General features: G+C 37.8%; 1 protein-coding gene across 2 annotated transcripts in view; it reads right to left on the bottom strand.

The window, feature by feature from the left end:
* OCA2 (OCA2 melanosomal transmembrane protein) overlaps nucleotides 1-27035 on the bottom strand; it is a 348360-nt gene that overhangs the window by 161977 nt on the left and 159348 nt on the right. The window contains exons 10-16 of one of the 2 annotated variants that reach the window (XM_039319662.1): nucleotides 18711-18782; nucleotides 17423-17488; nucleotides 15431-15487; nucleotides 14752-14770; nucleotides 14646-14655; nucleotides 7758-7896; nucleotides 5652-5784 (exon numbers count right to left, since the gene is read on the bottom strand). In XM_039319662.1, the coding sequence (XP_039175596.1) occupies nucleotides 5652-5784; nucleotides 7758-7896; nucleotides 14646-14655; nucleotides 14752-14770; nucleotides 15431-15487; nucleotides 17423-17488; nucleotides 18711-18782 (496 nt within the window). Of the gene's footprint in view, nucleotides 1-5651; nucleotides 5785-7757; nucleotides 7897-14645; nucleotides 14771-15430; nucleotides 15488-17422; nucleotides 17489-18710; nucleotides 18783-27035 lie in introns of both variants that reach the window. The other variant, XM_039319661.1, reaches the window with a different exon arrangement.

Here is a 27035-nt window from a genome sequence, read left to right on the forward strand (position 1 = left end):
ACAGAATGCCACTTAAGATAAAAATATTAAGGACACAGGAAGACAAAACGATAAAAAGGAGGGGAGAAGCTTGTTTTTTGTCTTTCCCTTTTTGAGACATTTTCACTTTTGGATAATAGTATCATAATGTTAACCAGGAGAAAAGTGGCAATAATAATAATAGGGGGAGGAAAGAGCAACCTAAAGAGAGAGAAATTATACCAGATTTTCTTCAGAAAATGTTTGAGCAATTGTCCAGTAAGTTAGCTAAATCACTTAATAATAAATTGACAGCTTTTGAAAAAAATGAATGAAAGACTTGTAAAAATGAAAGAGGGGGTGAAAGAAGAAATTAAGATGATGGCAGGTTCTATAACACAAGTGTCTGCAGATGTAAAATAAATTAATGAAATAAAATTTTGAAGAGTAAAACAAGTTATAGAGAGTTGGAAATAAAACTAGATAATATAGTTAATTTTTTTGTTCAGCAATGCAAATATAGTCATCAGATGTAATCTGTCATTATGAAGATCTCTAATAGCTTTAAGATGGTTAAATAAGCAATTTCTAAAAGTGATTAGAAAATGATGTTAGCAAATTTAGTGTCCTTTAAATGGTTTCACTGCAGTTGTGAGCTTGATGACCGATCCCTTTGTCTCTGGATGCTTAAATCTATGGAAGACTGTTGTTCTGAGGTTTCCCCATGACGATCAGCCCATGGGGAGACCTCATGTGGATGATCTTTTATCTTCTTGTCCGGAGAGGTTCTGAAGAACTGGTTCCTTGGTCTTTGAATCCTGTTACTATTCATGTCCTTTTCTTGACAACAATATGAAAATAGTTACCATTTCTTCTATATAGAGATAGAGATATAGATAGATAGATAGATAGATAGATAGATAGATAGATAGATAGATAGATAGATAGATAGATAGATAGATAGATCTAGCCTGTTGTCAGCCCAGTAAGGTAGGACAATGCAAGGGTTACAGGTTGCTATATTATTGTTATAGGGTATAATAACCGAATCATGAAAGCCTACTACATTTTTCCTTCAGTCCCCTTCTATCAAATAGAATCAAAGTAGCATTATTTTGAGTTTCGTGGAGTCTTTGGTGCTGTCTAAGCTTGGCTATTTGCTTGCAGATGTTTCATTACCAAGCTAGGTAACATCATCAGTGCTATCTTGAGGTTTTTTTAATGCCTTCTGCTTTCTCAAGATTCACCTGTGTCTTATCTTACTTTCAGTGTTCCTACTTAACCTTCTTGAAGATTATCTCCATCTTAGAAATTGTCTAGTGATTCCCAACCAGGTACAAACCAGATCCAACCCTCCTTAGTTTTCAAGTCTTAGAAATGGTCAACCTTGTGAGGCTATCTGCTGGTATAGATCTAGATCTGGAAATTGAGTTAACTGATATCAAATAAATCAATAAATAAAGCAAATTATAAAAAGTGAAAATAATAATAGATTTGGACAGAAGAAAAATGGCATGGTGAAGATACAACCTATGTGCTAGAAAATTAGGAAAATAATGGAGGATTAATATTTTAAGCCTTTTCAAAAGGCAGCATTTTTTTTGTAAAAAGTTTTTATTTTCGATTTTTCATTACATTCATAAAGAGTACTTCAGATAAAGAATAGAATAAATTTATACACACAACTTTCGGTATTGCTCACCCATTTCCCCCCAAACCGCATCCACCCTCTAACCTCTTCTCTCACTTTCCTCTTTCCCTCTTCTTCCTCACTCTCCTCCTCTCCTCCTTCTCCTCAATCTTCCTACTTACTTCTCCCCTTCCTCCTATCTTCTCACTCTGGATGCAGTCCAGGGGAAATGCCCGAGCAATTCCTCTCTCCAAATTGAAACAGCAATATTATATACAATAAAACTATTTCTACTTATCTGACCTATTTAACCTCCAACCCATCCTCCCCCCACCCCCTCCCCCACCCCCCTCCCCCGACTTCCAAGAGCCAAGTACAGGGTTAAACAAACATATTAAACATAATCTACTTAAGTTTACTAATTATACAGTAACCAAAATCATACTAACCCTTAACTCTCTTCAAACATTAACATCATAATTTTATAAACAAATCCATTACTCATAAAATAAATGAAACTTTGTAGTTCCATATTTCTTCTGAACATATTCTATCCATTTTCTCCATACAATAACATATCTCTCTTGTGAATGATCCTTTAAATAAGCAGAAATTTTAGCCATTTCTGCTAAATTAGAAACCTTAAGTACCCATTCTTCTAAAGAAGGCAGAGAGTCTTTCTTCCAATATTGACCCACCAATAATCCCTTGGGTCTTCCCTTATTTGCAAACTCTGTTGCATAGATTCAACCAATAATTCTTTTCCCAAAAGTGGCATTAGACCAACAGCCAACTGTGCTTCTGCCTTGCTCTCATCCTTTTTTGATCTTGGAGATGGTGGTAGATCTCCTTTTAAAACAGTAACATAGAAATCTCTTGCTTTTGAAATTGTATTAAGACGATATCGTGTGCCAACATAGGTCACCACTATCCCCACAGGTATATCCCATCTAAATTGAATTTGTCGTTTCTTAAGTTCTTCAGCCAAAAAAGCAAAGTCTTTTCTTTTTCTAAGAATTTTTGAAGGTATTTCCTTTAAAATTATCACATCTTGAGCTGCAATCTGAAATCTTTGCTTATAGAAAGCCTGTATAATTTCATTACAAAGTGATCTTCTAGCAAAATAAACCACCACATCTCTTGGTAATTTTCTCTGTTTTGTAACCCATGAGTTGACTCTGAAGATCTTTTCTATATCTCTCAACATTCCTTCAGGATCACATTCCAAAATAGAAGCCAGTTCTGCTGCAATTTCTTTCAAATTCTCCTGAACATTTTCCTTCAAGCCTCTTATTCTCAAAGCATACTCCATTTCTCTATATTGTGACATTATAATTTCATTCTGTGCAACATCCACATTATATTCTATTTTTTCAACTCTGTCTTGTAATATTTCAACATTACCAACCACCTCATCCACACGGTCATCAATCCTTTCTATAAGACTAGCAAGCCCCTGGAGTGCAAACACAATATCTTCCTTCAACTCATTATTTTTTTGTGCCAAGAACTCTGCTGTTTTTTGTACAGTCTTATCCAAAGCATCTTGTAAATCCTTAAGTGTAATTGCCTGAGGTGGAGGAGAAGGTGGGGAAGGTTTAGGTTTAGGTTGTTGTACAGTCTGAGTTACTGGAGAAGAAATTGAAGTTTTAGGAAGAAAAAAAGGTCCAGGACGTTTCGAAGCCATTTTTTAAAATGGAAAAAAAAAATTTAAAAAATAATAAAATAGGAATAAAGGAGAAGAAAAAGCAATTTCCCCTTTAAAAAAGAAGAGTTTTCTTTAAATAAACCAAATCTATTGCGTTGTTGAAACTTTGTTGTCAGCTGAAAATAGTAAATGGAAAGTAGAAAGTGAAAGTTCTCAAACAAAGAAAGTAACAAAGAAGCAGGACTCCTCCACCATATTTCTTCACTCCGACAGTTTGTTAAAGTAATAGCAGGAGAAGATGTTAATTCTCACATGAGTTAAGTTTAAAATAAAATCATTCAATTCTTGTCCTCCTGACCACTCCGTCTGCTTTTAAATTAACTTAACAGTTTCCATTTAAGCAGCAGCAGTGGAGGCAGCGTCTAGCTTCGTTCTCCCCCCAGAGAACAAAGGCGTCCAAGGAAGCGGAGCACACCCAGACTCCGAAGGAGCTCTCACTCTTCATCTCCCAAGAAAAAATCTGGGAGATTGGTAAGGCTCTACTTCTATCTGGGAGAAGGCTCACCTTCCTCCCTTCGCCCAGGAGGAAGGGTTCAAGCCGCAAAACAGCTGATCGATGCTGTCTTGCCGGCTTTTACACTTTCCTGTGACGGATGGCTGTCAGAAAGCCGCCATCGGCACGGCACAGCCACCGGAAGCTCAAAAGGCAGCATTTTTAAGTCTCTAAATTTTAAAATATCATTTCAAAGTGCAATCTTGTGAATTCCTTGCTCATCCTAAGTAACTGAATAGCAGCAGAACACCCTCATAAAGGATATGGAAACCAAGGAAATCTAAGCAATGGAGAACAGTCTATGAGGGGTTTTTTATAAACATTCAGTACTTGTTTGATTGGTAATCAGGGGGCAACTTTGTAGACACTAAATTGATTGAAACAGCTGTTTCAAACAATTCTTTTGAACCTTGTCACAAAACTACAGCAATTAAAGATTGGAAAGTCCCATTAAGCCATCTTGCACTCATTCTGTTACCTCTCTGAAGCCAGATTGCTTCAGAACTATTTTAATGAAATGTACTTTGATCAACTCTCTCATCTCATTTCCCAGAAATCATTAATAGAACTAGTGCTTTAGTATTTGCTTTTACTAAGCTAGTACTGATTAGTTTCATCATGATGTACTGCTGATTATAGGAGGAAAAAAGTTTACTAATTATGAGAACTGCTGAATCTGAAGATAGTAATGAGAGAATAACACAGATGACATCTAATTTGAGTTTGAATATGCTTCTTTATGGAATATATATAACCAGTCTGGTTAGTAAAATGCAAGAACGTAGTAGATAATTATGCTCTTTTAAATAACAAAGCATAGGATAATACCAATTTCTTTAAAGACTTCAAGACATTTCAGCTAGTAGCTTTCAGATTACCATTTAGGATTTCAGAGTAATTGCTATTAATTGACAGCTGCTCCTAAAAATGCATTTTATGCCTACTAGAGATAATTTAAAAGAAAAAAGAAAGCACATCTATAAAGGAACCATTGCCTACTAATTTAAAATATTAAACAAAAAAGTGGAATCAAGACTGAAGTAGTAGACTCAGCCATCCATCCTTCCAAGGTCAGAAAAATGAGGACCCAGATTGTTGGGGCAATATGCTGATTCTATAAGCCACTTAGAGAGGGCTGTGAAGGACTGTGAAGTGGTATGTAAGTCTAAGTGCTGTTGCTATTGTAAAGAATAAAGCTGGGGAATGAGGAACCATATTAATTCGCACACTAGACAGTAGGAAGAACCATTATGTCAATAGCTGAATGAAGGCTATCAAAAGATCAGCCAGGTATCTGTTGATTTCTGGAAGAGGAAAACACCTAGAATTTAAACTTGGAGCATAAAACGTATAAGGACTTTGATTTGTTTATACTACAATAGATAATTCTTCTATGTGTATAGAGCGTCTTTTCTGTATGCAGTAAAGATTAATATCATTCTAGTCATGTCCATTAGCCTTCTGTCACATAAGCCAATTCCTTCATAAGCAATTAAGGGTCTGAGCAGCTGAATTTAAACCATAGCTTTGTAATGCCTGACATCAACATTTGGCACATGCCAGCCCAAATGGCTTTACATCTGATTCCCAGCAAATTTTCTTTCAAATCAACTACCTGTGTAACATACATTATATCTGATACTCTTAACATGCTTAATATGCAGTCCATAACATGCTTTCTCTAGCAAACTTAATAAGCATTGAATAAACAAATAAAATAATTCTGGAAGGAATATAACAAATTCTCAGTATTGAAGCTCACTATAAATTCAATCCATATTCAAAACAATACACCATTCTTAGTGTTTCATTTTATCAAGTAAATCAGGTCTATATCTACATTGTTTCAAATTTCCACTCACCAACAATCTCACTTGGCTCTTTGTTATAAAGTTTCTTGTTCCAATAAAGTAGCCGTAAAAAAGGAAAGGAAACCAGAAGTACAAGACCAATTCCAATAAACATGTGCCCCGTAAATCCAGCAAAGTCCAGACCCTAGAAAAAAATACAATTGAAATACAGTTACAATGGTTCTCAGTTAAAAAGGGAAATCAAAAATGGCATGCTGTTTTATGTGATCAGACTGTCTTTCTTAATAGCACAAGGTCATGTCTCTGTTAGAAGAAGTGCATCTTAAGGTGAACGCTCAAATTTCACTTACAGTATGTCTTTCCCCACCTAGCTTTCCATAGCAGGATATGTGCCCACCATTTCCAATAAAAACTGGCTACCAAGTGAAAGTAATTAATAAATTAATTCAATCACTATGCACTATTTTTTTTTAATCAAGTACACCAAGAAAGATTTATTCTAAATACAAGTACAGGTAGTCCTTGCTTATCAACTGCCTCATTTAATGACTGTTCAGAATAACAACTATTTGGGAAAAAAAAGTTTTGCAACCAATCCTCATATTTATACCCATTGCAATGTCCCATGGTCACATAATTCCTATTTATATGCTTCTCAACTGGCTTCTGAGAAGCAGAATTAATAGAGAACACAGAAATGAAATCACAAATCACACACGATGACTCAATAAACGATGGCAATTATTCACTTAGGGACCAAAGTGAAAGGCAGGTCATAGATCTATTACAGGCATGTGATATTTCACTTTATGAGTACAGTACCAAGCAACCAAGTTGCCAGTCCCAATTGTGGTCAGTAAATGAGAACTATCTGTACAGTATTGCCTAGAAGGCCTGTATGTGCATCAAAACATATTCAGGATTGGTGCTTTAGAATCTGGGTGAATATGAATAGTACTTCTTTAAAATATATCTGCATCTGAATATGCATCACTATTTTAATGAGTCATATTAATGACATGCTACTTTAATGAGTTCAAATTTGTGCAGGTCTGAAAAAAAGATGTGGTTGCTTTAAAGAGATACTGTGCTTGCATGCTCATATATTCTGCAACATCTCTTATGAATCATTTTCACATATTAAAGCCTAAAGCCAAAAGACAGTGGTTTATTTAATTTTCACACTGTAGTGTCTTCTTTCAAATTTCCTTTACAAATATGCAGACATACAGTATGTCTGAAGTCTGTAAGACAGAAAAACTTCCTATTCTGTATGAAGTTATCTGTGACATATGCCAATGCTAAGATAATTATCTTACAAAACATTTTACAGTAGATTACATTCTGAGATCATTGACTATGGAACATAAACTATTTAATACTACTGATCCTACCCACTGTCCCTACAATATCACTCTGAGCTGAGATGGATTAAACTACAATTATGTAAATTAGTCACAGCAATGTTAACACTTTTTCAAATTATAAAAGATAGTCAGATTTCTTAAAAACGTACCAATATTTGAAAGTTTAAATGCTTAATGCAGAAAAAGGAAATAAATGTATTATTATCAGGCAATTAGAAATGTGTTATTTCATGTTTTGTACAAGATTAACAACAAAGGATTTTTACTGAACTTGGTACAAATTGTTTTTAACAGGGTTTTTATGCTTTTACCTGTAACTACCTAGAGTCACTCTTGAGAGTTAGATAAACAGTTCTTAAATTTAATAAACTAGACAGACAGGCAGGCAGATAATCTTATGAAGATAATAAACCTCCATATCAGTGGTGCAATTTTGGTTATTTGAATGCCATATAACAATGTGTGTCAACTCAGAAATAAATTCTATTGATTCTTTGCCACTTAATCCCAAGAATGTGGATATAAACCTGAAGGTTTGATAATAAGTTAGTTACGACATATTAATGATGAGAAATAATTTAAACTTTAAGATTTGAGGAGTTTTTTTGTCTAATTTAAGTTATTCCTTGAAGAAACATTCTGAGGAAAAAAAGTGTTTGTTATATGCAACAGTGTCAGAATGGATATTATTTTTCAACACAGTGAAATGAATGATTCAGTAATATACAGCAGCATCTATACATAGGGATTTGTTGTTGTTTTAATTAACACAGTGGAGAGCAATACATACCACCTTCCTGAGTTCCTGATTTGAAACAATAATCACATTTGGAGGATCCCCAATAGCTGTAGCAGCCCCTCCAATATTTGTGAAGATAACTTCAGCAATCAGGACATGCCTGGGATCGAGATTGAGCACCTCACATAACCTGCAATTGCACCAAGAAAATACCAGATAATATTTCTCTTAAAACATAACAACAAAACAGAGTCTATTAAGAGCATCTGAACTATCATACAAAAATTAAGAGTAAACTAGATAGCAAAAGATATTATCTGTATAGCTTGAGTTTAATGTTAAATATTAACATAGTTTTCCCTTTAATTTTTGCTCCAATAAAATTAAAGTGCAGTATGGAATATATGTGATACATCTTCCATTAATTATCCTTAAAGATCTCAACCTTCCAATTCAAAAACAGAAGAAATAATAGTTTTTGTGTCAGGTTTTTTAATTGAAATGCATGGGCTTCCTGACAACTTCTGTAAAATATAAGGCATAATGATGATGACAGAGGTTGGAGTCCAACAGTGTTGAGATAGCTACAGGTTGTCCATCCCTACTTTATAGTTTGAGATTGGAGAAGAACAAATTAAAATGGATGGCACAGAGTATCTTAAAAAAAATAAGAATGTCTGTGTATATCTGGAGCTGAACAAATTATTTTGCAAAAATATGCAACATCCATAAAACCAATTCTGATGAGTAAATTTTCCTATTAAGTGATGTTACAGTATTCTCTTCTGGATTCAGATTTATTTCCAATTTTTCACAAAGTTTTATATGAAAAACCAATGTTGAGTAGCAGTGGGATAGAAACATGAGCAAGAATGGGGTCTTTTTTCTTAAACAGAGCTGTGCCTCTTTTCTTTTCAAAAGTGAGTTTGCCATAAAACCTAACAAGGAAATAAGATCATATTTCGTGCATCATTGGTAAAACCCTATTGTCAGGGAATCAAGAGAATTTGCTACTAAGCCTCATCACCATGGTAATAAGAGCTTACAAAATAATTTTAAAATTGGAGTGAAGAAGCCTGGGGAAGACAATAACAATAACTGGATGGTTAACAAACCATGTAAGAGAAGAAATATATAATTTATTTTAAAACTCTGTTGTTTTTTTAAAAAAGTATTACTATATGTGAGATCCCCACCATAATATGAAAACATTTATTCATTCATTCAATCAGTATGTCCTCCTCATTCTATTTGACAAGACACTCAAGTGGATAAAAAATATTTGAATCTAGAAATTAGTGTGTTTAATATTGTTTCCAATTAAATCAACATTTCAGAGCCTATCAGAAAAAAATTCACCATAAAATGCTAGTTTTATCACTTCCACAGAGTAAAAGATAAGAGTTCTGCCAACTTGGTAAGAGGAGATAAGTTAATTCGTAGTTAAACCGCTATTGTATCAAGCAGATTTGACTGTTTAATCTTTTGTTCTCACACACAGCAGGTGAGGGAAAGGCATCTCTACAACAGTAGTAGACAAAACTTGTGAGTATGATGCCCATAATTCCTTAACATGTTGGACTATGACTAATGCTGACTGAAGTAAAAAAAAAAACAGAAGGAAGGAATGGGGAAATACATCTAGAAAAAGAACGGTATGAAGTAGAGTGCAGGGAGCCATGTTTGGAGTTGACATGCAGATAAAAAAGGACAGTCAATCCTTTTTTTCAATGACTGACTTTACCTCACCATTGTGTTCTAGACTATGTTTAATTTTGGAAGTGATCTGGATTCAGAGACAAAAAACTCTCCAAGGAAACACAGAAAAGTGAGGGGTGGACCTATTTATCTACAGAAGCATCTATCTGCCTGCCTGCCTGCCTGCCTGCCTGCCTGCCTGCCTGCCTGCCTGCCTATCTATCTATCTATCTATCTATCTATCTATCTATCTATCTATCTATCTATCTATCTATCTAAGCATCCCAAGTGTGATATTAGGCCATTGAAACTGGATTGGGAAAGTAAAATTGGAGAATACCAGCAGTGTAAAATTGTTTATTTATAATCTTAGCAGAAATCTGATCAAATTCAAGAATGGTTCCCTTATATACAACATATTACCCAACAAAGCACGCTTAGATTTTGTTTCTTTGAGAAAAAGAAACTGTTTAAAAAAGTAATCCAAATGATCCAATAGATATTAGTGATAGTTGCAGATGTCTAAAGTAGAGTATGAAAATATGAAAGCAGAAATTAATGGCTGGGATGAAAAAGAAAGAGAAAGGAAGACCACTAAAATACTTTGTACTATAATAGTCTTTATCCTTTTGTTTGCAATCATATTTTCATATCAAGCTTTGTTCTAGTGTATAGTTTATATTATGCAATTGATTATCGTATCCAACTCTAGGGGCAGTGCTCATTCCTGTTTCTTGGCTAAGGGAGTCAGCATTGTCTAAAGACATTTTCCGTGGTCATGTGGCCAGCATGACTATATACCAAAGACACATGGAACACTGAAAATAGTACCTATTAATGTACTCACATTTGCATGTTTTCAAACTGCTAGGAGGGCAGGAGCTGGGGTAGGAATGGGAGTTCACCCCATCGCACAGCACTCAAGTCTTGAACCTGGACTGACAGCTTTTCATCTGACAAGCTCAGGGTCTTTAACCACTGAGAGGTAGACTAAAATCAACTTCAAGATTGCTGAAGTATTTTAAAAAACTACATAAGCCTATAAAATAGCTCAGTATGGTTGCCAACTGCAATTTTGGCAAAACTTGGCTTGCTGGTTCTCTTCCTTCTTTTATTATTCAGTTTTCATTTACTCCAGAAGAAAGATATTAGTATGATTTAAAGCATTGTTGTCTCTCAGCACAATATCTTGTTTCACTGATCCTGAGAGAATCAAAAGTGACTTTTGTGAAACAATGGTTTTTATATTGCCACTCAGTGAGTACATACCCTTTTATAGTGCTGATCCACTTGGAAATACTTTTATTCTACTAAGTACTTAGCTAATATTTTGTGCCAATCACAGATTATTTTTTCCATGAAAAGACCTTTCATAACATCCCATTTCAGAGGTCCCATTTCAGACAATTTTGGCGAAATCAAGACAATAACACCACTTCATTTTTACACAGCATGGCACACAGATCTATTAATGTGACCATAACCTTGGTTGGCTGAATTAGGAGAAAATTCTCTCTCTTTTTAATTAGTTGATAAGCCTTCAATAATGTGTTTTATAGCTAACTCAGTGTAGGAAATCTAATTTCAGGAGCAATTATTTTATACAGACAGATTTTAAACTGTTTATTGGTTTTAGCTTTTGCTTAAGTATTGACCAAGTATTACTGTGATTTCTGAAAGTTTGATTTTTTTATAATAAAGCAAAAAAGTAAATAATACTTCAGAAACAGCTGTACATCTTCATCTACCTCAGAATGCTGGTTTATTATTACTAAAGGAAGGAAAAACTAGGGTGTGATTATGGAATAGGGCAAGTCAGACTTCATGCAATTAAAAAAAAACCTTACTTTCACTACAGGTTCTACTTCTATTTTTATAGTATGTTATTTTACTTCTCCCCTTCATGGATTACTGCCTTGTCGTGGCGAAGGGGCTTGCGTAATTCAATGAAGTTATGAGCTATGCCATGCAAGGCCATCCAAGACGGACAGATCATAGCAGAGAGTTCTGACAAAATGTGATCCACTGGAGAAGGAAATGGCAAACCACTCCAGTATCTTTGCCATGAAAACCCCATGGACAGTACTAAAAGGCAAAAAGATATGCTGGAAGATGAGCCCCTCAGGTTGGAAGGTGTCCAATATGCTACTGGGGAAGAGCAGAGGTCTAGTACTAGTAGCGCCAGAAAGAATGAAGCGACTGGGGCAAAGCCAAAAGGACGCTCAGCTGTGGATATATCTGGTGGTGAAAGGAAAGTCCGATGCTGCAAAGATTTTTTCTCCATAGGAACCTGGAATGTAAGATCCATGAATCAAGGCAAGCTAGACGTAGTCAAACAAGAGATGACAAGACTGAACATCAACATTTTAGGAATCAGCGAACTAAAATGGACAGGAATGGGCGAACTTAATTCAGATGACCATCAGGTATATTACTGTGGGCAACAATCCCTCAGAAGAAATGGAGTAGCCTTCATAGTCAATAAAAGAATAGGAAAAGCAATACCGGGATACAATCCCCAAAATAACAGAATGATCTCAGTTTGAATCCAAGGCAAACCATTTAATATCACAGTCCAAATCTATGCCTCAACTACTGGTGCTGAAGAGGATGAAATTGACCGGTTCTATGAAGCCCCACAGCACCTTATAGAATTAACACCAAAAAATGATGTCCTTATCATGGATTGGAATGCTAAAGTAGGAAGTCAAAAGATAACTGGAATAACATGCAAGTTTGGCCTTGGAGTAGAAAATGAAGCAGGGCACAGGATGATAGAATTCTGTCAAAAGAATACGATGATCATAACAAACACTCTTTTCCAACAACCCAAGAGATGGCTCTACACATGGACATCACCAGATGATCAACACAAAAATCAGATTGACTATGTGCTCTGCAGCCAAAGATGGAGAAGATCTATACAGTCAGTAAAAACAAGACCAGGAGCTGACTGTGGCTCAGATCATGAGCTTCTCGTTGCAAAATTTAGGCTTAAATTGAAGAAAGTAGGGAAAAGCACTAGGCCACTCAGGTATGAACTAAATCATATTCCTGATGAATATACAGTAGAGGTAACAAATAGATTTAAGGAATTAGATCTGATAGACAGAGTGCCTGAAGAACTATGGACAGAGGTTAACAACATTGTACAAGAGGTAGCAACTAAAACCATCCCAAAGAAAAAGAAATGCAAGAAAGCAAAATGGCTGTCTGAAGAAGCTTTGCAAATAGCTGAAGAAAGAAGGGAAGCGAAAGACAAAGGAGAAAGAGAAAGATACACTCAACTGAATGCAGAATTCCAGAGAATAGCCAGAAGAGATAAGAATACCCTCTTAAATGAACAGTGCAAAGAAATGGAAGAAAACAACAGAATAGGGAGGACCAGAGATCTCTTCAAGAAAATTGGAGATATGAAGGGAACTTTTCATGCAAAGACGGGCATGATAAAGGACCAAAATGGCAGGGGCCTAACAGAGGCAGAAGAGATTAAGAAGAGGTGGCAAAACTACACAGAAGAACTATACAAGAACGAGCATAGCATCCCTGATAACCACGATGGGGTGGTCACTGACCTCGATCCAGACATCCTAGAATGTGAAGTGAAATGGACCTTAGGAAATCTGAGCAACAACAAAGCTAGTGGAGGTGACATTATTCCAGCTGAGCTATTCAAAATCTTAAAAGACGATGCAGTAAAAGTGCTACAATCAATTTGCCAACAAATTTGGAAAACTCAACAGTGGCCACAGGATTGGAAAAGGTCAGTTTACATTCCAATTCCAAAGAGAAGCAATGCCAAAGAATGTTCAAACTATCACACCATTGCACTTATTTCACATGCTAGTAAAGTTACGCTTAAAATCCTACAAGCTAGATTCCAGCAGTATGTGGATCGAGAACTACCAGAAGTACAGGCAGGATTCGAAGAGGCAGAGGAACTAGAGATCAAATTGCCAGCATACACTGGATAATGGAGAAAGCTAGGGAGTTCCAGAAAAACATCTACTTCTGCTTCATTGATTATGCTAAAGCCTTTGATTGTGTGGATCACAACAAATTGTGGCAAGTTCTTAAAGAAATGGGAGTACGAGATCATCTTATTTGTCTCCTGAGAAACCTATATGTGGGTCAAGAAGCAACAGTGAGAACTGGCCACAGAACCACTGATTGGTTCTAAACTGGGAAAGAGTCCGGCAAGGCTGTATACTGTCGCCCTGCCTATTTAACTTATATGCAGAGCATATCATGAGAAAGGCAGGGCTAGATGAATCAAAAGTTGGAATTAAGATTGCCGGGAGAAATATCAACAACTTAAGATATGCAGATGATAACACTCTAATGGGAGAAAGTGAAGAGGAACTAAAGAGCCTCTTGATGCGGGTGAAGAAGGAGAGTGCAAAAGTTGGCTTGAATCTCAACATTAAGAAAACCAAAATCATGGCATCCGGCCCTCTCAATTCCTAGCAAATAGATGGGGAAGAAATGGAGGTAGTGACAGATTTTATTTTCCTGGGTTCCAAGATCACCTCAGATGGGGACTGCAGCCAAGAAATTAAAAGAAGCTTGCTCCTGGGGAGGAAAGCTATGGCAAATCTAGACAGCATACTAAAAAGCGGAGACATCACCCTGCCAACAAAAATGTGTTTAGTCAAGGCCATGGTTTTCCCAGTTGCAATGTATGGATGTGAAAGCTGGACCAAAAGAGAGGCTGAGCACCAAAGAATTGAGGCCTTTCAACTATGGTGCTGGCGAAGACTCCTGCAAGTCCCTTGGATTGCAAGGCGTTCAAACCGGTCAGTCCTAGAAGAGATCAACCCCGACTGCTCTTTAGAAGGCCAGATCCTGAAGATGAAACTCAAATACTTTGGCCACCTAATGAGAAGGAAAGACTCACTGGACAAGGGCCTAATGTTGGGAAAGATTGAGGGCAATAGAAGAAGGGGACGACAGAGAATGAGGTGGCTGGATGGAGTCACTTAAGCAGTAGGCATGAACTTAAATGGACTCCAGAAGATGGTAGAGGACAGGAAGATCTGGAGGAACATTGTCCATGGGGTCGCAATGGGTTGGACATGATTTCACAATTAACAACAACAACATTTTACTTCTATTTATATGTGCTTCATACTTATATGACTATTTGAACCATTTAATTCCTTGTCCAAAGTGAAAAATATAAAATATTAAGGCAATCAAATAGATAATGTACTGCAATACATATGACAATTTGAAAAATACCTTATAGTTACTGGAGTAAAGAGGAGCACTGTAGTAACATTGTCCAGAAATGCTGATAGAATTGCAGCAAAAAAACAGAGAATGATAATCATGGCCCACACCTTACCTCGAGAAAGTCTATAAGCCTAATAAAAAGACGCAAAAAAAAATTAGTGAAATAGATGAAGGTGATCAACAACATAATGCAAATTTCAACAGAGCAGCTTTTCTTATCATGACAAATATTAGGGATTCTGTTGATCTCAAGAGAAGATTTTAAATTCTAGATAAATATTTTATATATTTAAATGCTTGTGACCGTTTAATATATTGTAACCTTCAGTTGGGCAAAATACTGCATCAAAGGACAAGATGTTTTCAACAAGAATACCTCAAATGGGCCAACGTACAGAATTCTGGGTCCCATTACTCCCAAGGGAATGAAATTTGGGGAATATTTAGTGACACTGTGTGGCTGCTATTCAACACTATCTGATGCTGACATCACCTGATGGATGAAGCTACTCTGTCAATCTTATTGAAGTTAAGTGGCATGTAAGTTCTATTAACTGCAATAGAGATTAAGTAATGTGTCCTAAATCTTTGTCAGGTCTTCTAAAACAGTACCTCTAAATTCCATCTAATTGGCTAAGATCTTTACAAAAGAAAGCTAGCATTTTTGCAAAGGCAGTCAGCATTACTTAGAGCAGAATTGAAGCAATTGAATCAAGAATGAATCAAATACACTTTTCAGTGTAATATACATACAAAGTATTTGTAAATACTTACCATTAAAACAGACTCACCTTTACTGCACAGTAATCAAAAAATCCAGTTTCAGAGAAGATAGCAACCAAAATCATCTAGAAAGACAGAAATCTTTTAAAAGAGATGTGCTGCTATGTTTGAATTGGTTTTACATACTGTCGGTAAATGTGACTCTTGGAAAATCTTTCACATGAAATTGAAAATGCCATTTTCCATTAGTGAACTAATATCATTAAATGAATTCCAGAACAGATTTTCAGTACAAATTCTTTTTCAGCATTGAAAATAATTGTTTGGGGGATTTTTTTTTTTTACAATGGATAGGAACAATCATCCACTTTAGTGAAAGATCTTGAAACTGAATGAATGCATGAATGCATGAATGAATGAGGCAAGTAGATATTCCTATATCTTTCTTCTGAAAGTATTTCAGTTTTGGATAAACCCCAAATTGATACAAGTTTGAATTATTCCCATGCAAGTTAAAAGGAAAATTGCTAGCCATTGGGAGGCAGAAGCTGCAACTTGTATATCCTTACAATTTGGTAGTACTCTACGAGTGACTTTTATTTCCTTAGTATTTCAAGACTTCTGTGTAGCCAATTATAAGTGCCTTTGGCCTTTGCCTCACCCGAATGACTACACTACTGAACATTTTCAGGAAAACAGGATATAGGAAGAGGACTCACTTAGTAAATATTTTTATAAAGGTACACATATGCCTACATATGTACATTTGAGTGTGTCTGACTCCCACTTTATCTAGTCCTCCCGGGTGAAAATTCTGCAGATTCCCTGTTTTATATTCTCAGAGGGGACTGCTATGGAACTAAATTATATCTAACTATGTTTTATACAGAAAAAGTATAGCCATTTACTAATTTTCTCTTTAGTTAATGGAGAGATTTTCCAAATCAGATTTATTTGTTTATGCATAATAATTAACCCTAATGAAAATACCACGAGGCCAAAGTCAAGAAATGTAAGAGCTATAAGCATGTAAAGCAAGATCTTGTACTCAGCATGCATTCTCATCTACAGTATATAGTGACAGAATGAAGATTGCTCTTTTTCAACAACTAGTTCAAAAAAGGCCATCCTTGAACTGATGCAAATTCAGTAAAGTTCTAGTTGTAAATGGAATGGCTTGTTGACTAGGAAATGATGTAGAAATAGTCTATCTCTGTAAAACTATGTGCTCTTGCAATTAGAGGTAGTTAGCAATATCTTTATTGACAGCAGGATTCAGAATAACAAGGAGTGTAGGAACAGATTTTCTGACTGGACCTGAGATCCAATTTGCTCAACAAGCCCTGGGACAGCTAGACTCAATGTGGTAAAATTACAGGGAAGATATAAAAAAGTGTACTAGGTAACATACAGTATTTATTTTGGTCCCTTTTTCTGAACCCCGAGTTCTTCCTTTCTTTGCTGATGAAGGAAAGTTTTTGTATATATATCTTATCTTACCCAAGTGCTCCTTTTGCTGTAGTTTTTATAATGGCAAACTTTATTCAATGCTGAGTTTTCTCCCAGCCCCAAAACTTCTTGGACTTTTTTAGAGAGGGAAACCAAAGCCATGTACTTAGAACTTAAGCTCTTGAGAAGAGCAGTCAGTCACCTGTTCTTTCCCATTCAGATTCAGGAAGAGGGTTGGGAAAAGACAGCATTTCTTCACCTTAAGACGAGGTGGTAACAGTTTAACTACTTGCTCCAGGTAAGACATTTTCTCTCAGGGAGATAACTATACCCAGATACCCTGGAAAAGGTGACCCTCAAAAAGCCTGATAGGATTGGAGATCCCAAAATAGGGACTGGCAGGCTTGTGGTACATGCTTGTGATCAGTTCCCTGCCATGTTTGGGATGTACTCATTCTTAACATTTTAAGCCAAAACAGTTTTAAAAGGAGCTAATGCTGAAACTCTTCCTCCCAATCACACATATGAATGATAGTAACCTGCAGGGTTTATATATAGTATTTTTTTTAAAGAATCAGATCTTCTTATGTGTCATAAAAACGTTAAATTACCATTCCAAACAATAGTGCTAGAGTTTCGTAATCAATCCATGCCACTACTTTGATCAGGCTCGGCTTCTGCAATTAAAGAGTACAATAATCACTGAATCACACTGATCTTTTAATCTACATTGAGTCTTGGAAATTCAAACTCTAGTTTAAAAAACAATTTCTTAAAGAAAATGACTCAATATTTTTGTTAGGAACCCAGATTGGAAACCTCTTTGTATTGGTAAAGGTAAAATGGAATGAGGTTTGTTTATAACAATATTGATCACAAATGAAAAGAAATGAAAATTGTATAAGCACATGCCTTAGTTTTACTGTCAAAAATACTAGTAGCATTTGAACTAATATAGAGAAAAACAGATGAAAAAAATTAAAACAATAAGGACTAAAAGACAATTTTTTTTAATGTAGTGTTTTTCAAAATATCTGGAGTGATGGACTACTAAATGAACATCTAGATAATATGTGGATCATATAAGAAAATAAATATTTTTCAGTCTGAAAATTGTGGGTTTTTTGTTTTTGGCAATTATAATAATGTGATAATAACATTGTTGTGTACTTTCCCAACCCTTCCATTTTTAAAGACTCTTGAAATTCAATTTTGAACCAACTTCTCAAAGGTTACTGTGATCAACCAGTTTTTAACCAGTGATCCACTTTTGGAAACAAACTGAGTGACAATGAACATGGGGAATTGGGGGGCTGCAGCTCTGCCCTAATCAGCCAATTGGCAGCCAATTGTGCCTGGCAGCCAAATGGAACCTATGATAGACAAGTTGTACATTTCCAGGGACCACCAGAGGCTCCCAGACAATCTTAGCAACAGACTTTACTGTTTTGTTTGCTAAACCTTATCAGCAATTTGCTGTGAAGAAAGGAGAGCTGAACTAATGCTATGTGCACAGAGAACATGGGAATGAAGCAGAGTTAAGGCTAAGGGTAAAGCAACTGAACCCTAAACATCAGCAAATTTCTATTCCAGTACCATCATTAATATTTGTGACCTACATCTTCAAACTAGAGGAGATTTCTTCTGAATTTTCCTTCTGCATTTTGAAATTGATTCTGCCTTTTCCCACTGTACATATAAAATTATTTCCATGGTTCTTGTCTTGGTTGACACATTTTCTTATATATCTTTTTGCAGTGTTGTGGCCCTACTAAACTGGGAGTTTAAGTACAGATATCTTCTTTAGGCAAAGACACAAACTTCATGGCACAGCATAGTTAAACCAGAATCTGTAGCCAAGAGTTCTGAATAATACAGATAGCAGAGCTTACTACTTACATCACCAATTGTAGCTAAGGCAGCTAAGGCAGCCAAAGATCCCAACATTGCAGCTAATGTCCTGTGGACAATCTGTAGCAAAAGTAATGGACAATTCTGTAACAGAGCCCTTTGCAAAATTAAAATTCAGTTGTTAAAACATTATATCTCCCACAGGCTTTCTCCAATAGGTCTTCAGTGTGATACAAAGACCTTCTCACAATCACACAGCAAATTGTTTAGAGACACAGTTACTGTGTATAGAATGACTCCTGGCTTAACTATATAGGTAAATCAGGCCATTAAGTCTCAATACATCCTTCTTTTTCTGAGTTTACAGGAAAATGCATGATTTAACCATGCACATTCAGGTTTGAATCAGATTTCAGTTGCTCATTGCAACAGCCAGATAGTCTTTGCATAAATATTTCTACTAAGAAAACAAATTTTTCATTGAATTTTCATATAGAATTTTTTATAAAAAATTTAAAATAAAGGAGCAAAGTAGAATACCTCAATAAATATCTCAATGGTGGCTTGCTTAATGCATCCATTAGATTTGAATTGGTGTTCTACTATTAAAAGGAGTAATTCCATTAAACAAAATGCAACAACAAAACATTTTATATAATTGAAAGAATTCTGTTATCATTGAACTATGTTCATATGAAAGGTGGGATATAAATAAATAAGTAAATTAAATAAAACATGATCTAGCAAAGCATTATTCAGAAGAAACTTTCACAAAATCTATTTACTGCTAACATTACTAGAACATGTTTGGATATCCAGAAAACAATAAAACTTTTTTGTAATTGTCTCCATTTATTTCTGTTTCAATGGGGGGGAGTAAAGGAAATGTTTTTTTAATGTACTTATTACCACTGGAATTGAAATTTTAGAATGACTACATTGCAATCAATAAGAGAGAGATTGGAATTACACATCACATCAACTCTTTATTAGCATATCAACTCTGCACATTTTGCTTCCTGGTTGCCAGATATTGCCAAATATATGAATAGCTTGCCTTGGTTGCCAAATATTGCCAAATACATGAATGACTAATGAGAACATATATAAGTAAACCATGCAACATAGCTGCTGATGAATGTGCTAGATACCATCCCAACAGCATAAATTCTTCATCAGTCTGAATAAGTAATATATGTCCATAATTATTCTCCCCAGGAACAAGGGGATGCTTTATAACAAATGGTTAAATGTTTGCTTACATATCTGCTTTGGTATAGAACAGACAAAAATGTTCATGCAAATTTAGCACATTATGGGAAGGAGATGTATAACCAGCTACATTCCCTCTTGAGGCACAGCTAGAGTCAAATGAGACACATAAAGAGTTTCCATGCAATTTGTTTTTACTTGATTACAAGCAGAGGAAGAATCCTTGCCGGAACAAGTGCAAGAATGTATCTTTCTCTTCCAGGATGACTGAAATGAAAATCACACTGCTGCACCATGCGTTAAACAGCATTAGAAAAATAACCCCCACTGTTACAAATGTCAGCTTATTGTCTCAAATGTGAGGTTATTTTCTAAGGATCCCAGACTGAAAGTTGTCAGTTTATTTGCTTTTGGAACAAAGAAGAAAAATCCTCTTTCTAGATGCCATATTTCTATTAAGGCTTTTCCTTTCTCTCCTATAATTAGTTAAATATATGAGAAATAAAGAGACTTTTACACCACCACTGTTTTCATTCTCCAACTCTCAAAAGCCATTTGAAGGCAAGCTGTGATTGTCTTCACTTCTGGCAACCTAATAAGCTGAGAACAACTGAAAATTACTACACAAGGCCCGGGGACCGGATGCGGCCCACGAAGTGGTTTCATGTGGCCCACAAAGTGGTTTCATGTGGCCCGCGAAGCCATCCTGGAAACAGTGAGGGAACAGCCCCCATTGCCTTGGCCCTGGCCAGGCCGGCTGGGAGCCAATGTACAATTTTGTGGTGGCCATCTATGCTGAAATGCATTCAGTCTTAGCTCCACAAGGCCATCTGGAAACAGCAAGGAACCAGCCCCTGCTGTTGCGGCCCCGCCCCCTGGGTGCATGCTGGGGAGGTGTCATCCTTTGTAAGGAATGAAGAAATGGACCATGCCTTGGCACTTGCCCTGGTCCCACCCCCTTCTGCCAGAGACCCTCAGATCTGTCCCATTCCTGCTCAGGTCCCCACAGGCACCCTTGCCGCGAATGATGTAGAGCTGGCCATGCCCACCCAGTAGGCCACACCCATTCCATCCACGCCCACCCAGTAGGCCGCATCCACCCGGCCCCCCGAGGGCAACCGCAATGCTGATGCGGCCCTCAATGAAATTGAGTTGACACCACTGCTCTATACCAAGTCCCACAACTGCAAAATCCCTTCATGTCTCACTCTACATAAAAGGGAAAGAAAGAAAATATTTTTAAAAACATCAATAATATGGCATTTTTTAGGGTCCTTCTTGCTTCTCTGGACTGCGCTAAAACTATATGTAAGGAGAGGACAAAAATTCCACCAATGGAGAAACAAAGTATAACATTTCAAACAAACAAACAAAAGAACAGTTGTAGCAGTTTTTATTAGCCCAAAGATGAACTGGAAACAAATAATCTCAGTTTTTTAGCTCTACTGATCTCACTGGAATTCAGAGGACCAAAACTGCTTCCAAAGTGGTATACAATCTAGTACTGTGGTGGTGAACCTATGGCATGCGTGCCACAGGTGGCACGCAGAGCCCCCTCTGTGGGCACGCACGCCATGACCCCAGTCCTAGGCTTTCAGCTGGGTTTTATCAAAAATTTTTGCTTTAGGCCTCCGCCACTGTGTGCAAAAAAAGAGAAAAGGTTCAATCGATTTCAACTTCTTGCGGGAAAAAAAAATCTCGCAAAGTTGGAATTGATTGAACTTTTTAGTCCCACTCAGTCTGCCGTTATCACTGCAGCCATGCCCACCCAGTGGGTCACATCCACCCAATGGGCCACGCCCACCCGGCACCCAACGATACATAAGTGGGTTTTGGTTTGCAGTTTGGGCACTCAGTCTCTAAAAGGTTCACCCTCACTGATTTAGTATGTTACAAACCATGTTGACATCAAAATGATGTCCCTTCAGCAGATGCTTACACTTGTGTGGAAATGTGCATCAATTCCTATCATAATTAAAGGATGATATTTTACCTTTAAATGGAACAGAACTTTTAGAAAATGGAATAGTATAACATGCTTTCTATATATATTTTATTTATTTATTATTAAATTTATATGCCATCCATCTCACCATCAAAGTGATTGTGGGCAGCTTACAACACCATAAAAACAAGAATACAAAAACATTAAAAATATTAAAATTAACAGGGACTGGAACTAGGAACCAGTATATGAGAGGGATGGAAATGGAATTGTCCTTCTTAATCTATTAAACAGCAAGGAATGCCCTCATCAGGTACCCAAGCCACTCGGCAGAGTAAGATTTTGAAGCCATCTCCACATGGCCAAGAGAGTGAGGATGGATCTCACCTCCAACAGCATTATGTTCCAAAGGGCAGAAGCCATGGCAGAAAAGATTCTCCTGGACCCCACCAACTAAAGTTCATTGACAATTGGTCCGCAGCATGCTCCTTCTGCTAGAGTGAATGGGGTGGGCCAGTCCCACTGGGGTGAGACAGTTCCTGAGGTAGTTTGATCTCATGTCATGAAGGTTTTAAAGGTAATTTAAAAGAAACACTTTCAACTGAATTCAAAGGAAATCAGCAACCAGTGTAGCTCGTATAAAAGCATGGATCAAACTAGGGGCTCCTAGAACTGTCCACGAAGGTGCAAGAGGTCATGTGCACTTGCACAGACAGGACTACTAATGGCATGAGCATAGTTCCCCCCTATGAGTAATTTGCAAAGTCCTATTATGAGTATATACCTATAGTATCATTGGAGGTTCCATTAGGGCTTTTTTCCATTTATAATGAACTGAAACAAACTGCTTGTTTGGTGAGAATCTCTCCAAAAGTCCTATTAAAGATGTTTCTTAGGAGTAGATAATGAAACATGTCTTCTCTGCGACAGCTCCAAACTTTGGAACACTCTCTCTTTAAACTCTTTAAACGTCTCTCATGGTATTGAAAATATCATTGAGACAGTTTTATTTCATTGAATCATCAATGTCATGACACAATAATGCCCTCTAGATCAGAGATGTCAAACTCAAGGCCCACGGGCCAGATCCAGCCCATGATTGTTTAGATTTGACTTGCAGGGCCACCTTGGAGATGGCGAGGGGACGGCTCCAGCCGCCTTGGCCCCAGTCCACTCCAGCCTGGCCAGGGTCTCCCCTTGAGGACATGCACAAGAGGCAATGAGTGCATGGGGACTGGCAGGGCCCGGCAGCAGCTCCAGCTCATTGCCCCTCAGCCACTCATTGGCCGGCAGTGACGGCCAGCTGGATGTGAGCCCAGGACATCCAATAAGCTGCACTTAGCCCCACCCCACCTGCACCGTACTCATGCACCTCGGGGCCCTGCAGCCAGGCCACCCTGCCCCACTATTTGCCTCCACAGCAGCAGCACCAGCAACACCAACCCCATCCAGCTCACCAACCCTCTACTCTCATCCAGCCCAGGAAGCTTCAGAGCTCAGTGGAGAAGTTGCCATCGCAGCCTGCCAGGTGAAGCAGCCACCTTGGAGCTGCACCCAGCCATATTTACCTCTTCCTATAGGCTGCTGCTGCTATGGTTGCTCTCCTTGGCCAAGTTACTCATGGTGGGTGCAAGAAGGTGGCAGGGGGGGTGAGGCTCACAGGTGCTGCTCTGAGGTGGCTGCTTCACCCAGTGGGCTGCAATGGCAACTTTCGCTCCAGGCTCAAGAGCTTCAGGGGCTTGAGGAGAGCAGAGGGGCTCATGTTTGATGGGGCTGCTGCTGGTAGTGCTGCCAACACGGGTGAGACGAGGCAAGACAAGTGATGGGGTGGAGGTGGCCTGGCTGCGGGACTCCAAGGTGTGTGATTGTGATGCAGGTGGGGAGGCACTGAGCACAGCTTAATGGACACCCCAGGCTCACATCCAACTTTGGCATGCTGCGCACACACATGCACATACACATCATTCAAAGCTTGGAGACTTTAAACCACATCTGAGCTGGCAAGCTGCCAATCATGCCTGAGCTTGGGGAGAAGGATTTCTCCTTCCTCTCTGGATAAAAGCCCCCAAACTTGGAATGTGGTGTGTGTATGTGTCCACGTGCACGCACGCATGCACACACTTGACTGCCAGCAGCTTGGGGAGGCAAATTGCTTGTGAGACACCAAGTTGTCCCCACATCAAATTAGACAATGCAACTTGTTCCATGCTGACCCAGCCATCCTGAGTCAGCAGAGCTGGGCTGGCTGCACCTACCCGGCCACGCCTACCCAACCACACCCACCTGGCCATGACTACCTAGTCACGCCTACCTAGTCACAGCGACCCAGCCACACCTAGCCAGCCACGCCCATCTGGTCCTTTGAGAGCAACGATAATGCTGATGCAGCCCTCAATGAAATTGAGTTTGAAACCGCTGCTCTAGATAATTTTAACATAATACTTTAAAAAAAAAATAACCAGGTGCAAGAGGTGCAACACGGCTGCAGAATCTCTCTCCCCCTGCCTAGTAGCTAGACACAATAACATAAGAATGAAATCTGATAAATTTCATAAAGCTTGATTTTCTGTACATTTCCTCTCCCCCTGCAGCTTTTTGCCACATATCTTGAGGGAACCTTGGCCTTCAGAAGAGAGTAAATTTATGGAGCCCAGAAGTAGGTGTGAATTCCTATTGGATGAAAATCCTTCACAGGCATTGCAATAGGTGCATCACTTTTGTGTCAAAATGTCCTTCCACTCTCTCATTCCAGGAAATTGAGGATTAAAAATAATAACTTGAAAAAAGCTCTATGCAATCCAATAAAGCTATATTGTTGATCAGAAATGTATGCACCATGAAAATGTATGCACCATGTCATCATGACATTTTGGAATATTGTCATCTAGTTCTATAATATATTAACTATATTGTATATTAAACAAATTGAAAAGGCTTATAGAAAATAATAGTGATCTTATAACAGATATTTGTTTGCCCAAATTCAAAACTACCTCTGGAATTCCATATTCACACACCCATGAATGGACATACACACACATATACACTTATTTATGCTGCATAACATTTTTTATTTATTTATTTATTTATTTCTAAAATTTATATGCCGCCCAATCCCAAGGGACTCAGGGCGGCATACAAAATTTAAAACAATAATATGAAAATCCTTCACAGGCATTGCAATAGGTGCATCACTTTTGTGTCAAAATGTCCTTCCACTCTCTCATTCCAGGAAATTGAGGATTTCCTCAATTTCCTCAATGGTGAAAAAAGCAAGGTTCTACATTTAGGCAAGAAAAACCAAATGCACAAGTACAGCATAGGTGGCACCATGCTCAATAGTAGTAACTGTGAGAGGGACCTCGGAGTCCTAGTAGACAATCACTTAAATATGAGCCAGCAGTGTGCTGCAGCTGCCAAAAAGGCCAACACAGTGCTAGGCTGCATTAACAGAGGGATAGAATCAAGATCACGTGAAGTATTCATACCACTCTTTAATGCCTTGGTAAGGCCACACTTGGAATACTGCATCCAGTTTTGGTCACCACGATGTAAAAAAGATGTTGAGACTCTAGAAAGAGTACAGAGAAGAGCAACAAAGATGATAAGGGGACTGGAGTCTAAAACATATAAGGAACGGTTGCTAGAATTGGGTATGTCTAGTTTAACGAAGAGAAGGACAAGGGGGGACATGATAGCAGTATTCCAATATCTCAGGGGCTGCCATAAAGAAGAGGAATTAAGCTATTTTCCAAAGCACCTGAAGGCAGGACAAGAAGCAACGGGTGGAAACTAATCAAGGAGAGAAGCAACCTAGAACTAAGGAGAAACTTCCTGACAGTGAGAACAATTAATCAGTGGAAAAGCTTGCCTCCAGAAGCAGTAAATGCTCCAACACTGGAAGTTTTTAAGAAGAGACTGGACAGCCATTTGTCTGAAATGGTGTAGGGTTTCCTGCCCGAGCAGGGGGTTGGACTAGATGACCTCCAAGGTCCCTTCCAACTTTACTATTATTATTATTATGACAATAAAACAATAAAATAAATACATTCATACAGCGTGTCCGATCATATCCCCCCCCCCCGGGACATCAGCCCCAGGCCTGCTGGAACAGGAGAGTTTTAATGGCTTTCTTAAAGGCCGGCAGGGTGGGAGTAGTTCAAATCTCGGGGGGAAGTTGATTCCACCAGGTCGGAGCCACCACAGAAAAGGCCCTTCCCCGAGGGCCCGCCAGCCGACATTGTCTGGTCGACGGGACCTGAAGGAAGCCCAATCTGTGGGACCTCACTGGTCTCTGGGAATTTTTAATTTTTTTCTTCAATACACGGTTTATAAATGTTTGCTACAAACAAATTTCATTGATAGTAGCATTATGACATTTATAAAAAAAAGATTTATGTACTGGGATCCAGAAATAATCTTTCATATGTCATTGTTATTGAATATGAAATCAGGAGCATATCACATTTATGGAGAACTTTCCTATATAAATGTTTACATTTCAGTGCTATCCTTCTTCATGTGGAGATAAGATAAAAATGTTAGGAGCCTCTCTAAAGACAACCTGATCAAGGATGAATTCTGAAACAGTGAATAAGGTTTTGTAGATAAATAACAGTAGCTCAGGGGTGATCTTCTCCTTCTACATTAGGGATCTTCACAGGCCTCATCAGACAGCCTTGCATTCTCCAAAATGTAGAAGTGTAAAAGGTGTAAACATGTTATTTACTCAGCAATCCACTGACATAAAAATCTTCTGAGGTTTTTCTGATGAGAAAGAGGTAAGTTTTATTTAAAATACTCCAAGTCACATACAGAGTTAAATATCAGGTCAGATTTTACATTTCTAATAAAATTCTTTTCTTTTCTACTTTCTATATGCCATCAGTATGTAACATGTTAGTGTTTATGATATGATCAGCTATATTATTCCCTTCTAGTGACCTCTAAGATACATTTCTAAAAATAAAACAAGCTGAAACAAATTAAGACCTCTGACATCAATTTTATATCCCTTTGAAGTAAAAACCTCAGTGGATTTCACCAAAAAGTCAGTCATCCTTGAGAAAGTTTTTTCTTCCAAAATTCCTAACACAAAGGGCATGACACAGGAAGATCCTAGGTGGTAAGAAAAGAACCTGCCATTTTGATTTTTAAATCATTCACTGCTTTCCCAGCCAGAACTGAAAACATTCTTTTAAATTATACATTGAACC

This window comes from Crotalus tigris, unplaced genomic scaffold (genome assembly GCF_016545835.1).
Source record: "Crotalus tigris isolate CLP2741 ecotype Arizona unplaced genomic scaffold, ASM1654583v1 scf7180000023606.2106662, whole genome shotgun sequence".
NCBI lineage: Eukaryota > Metazoa > Chordata > Lepidosauria > Squamata > Viperidae > Crotalus > Crotalus tigris.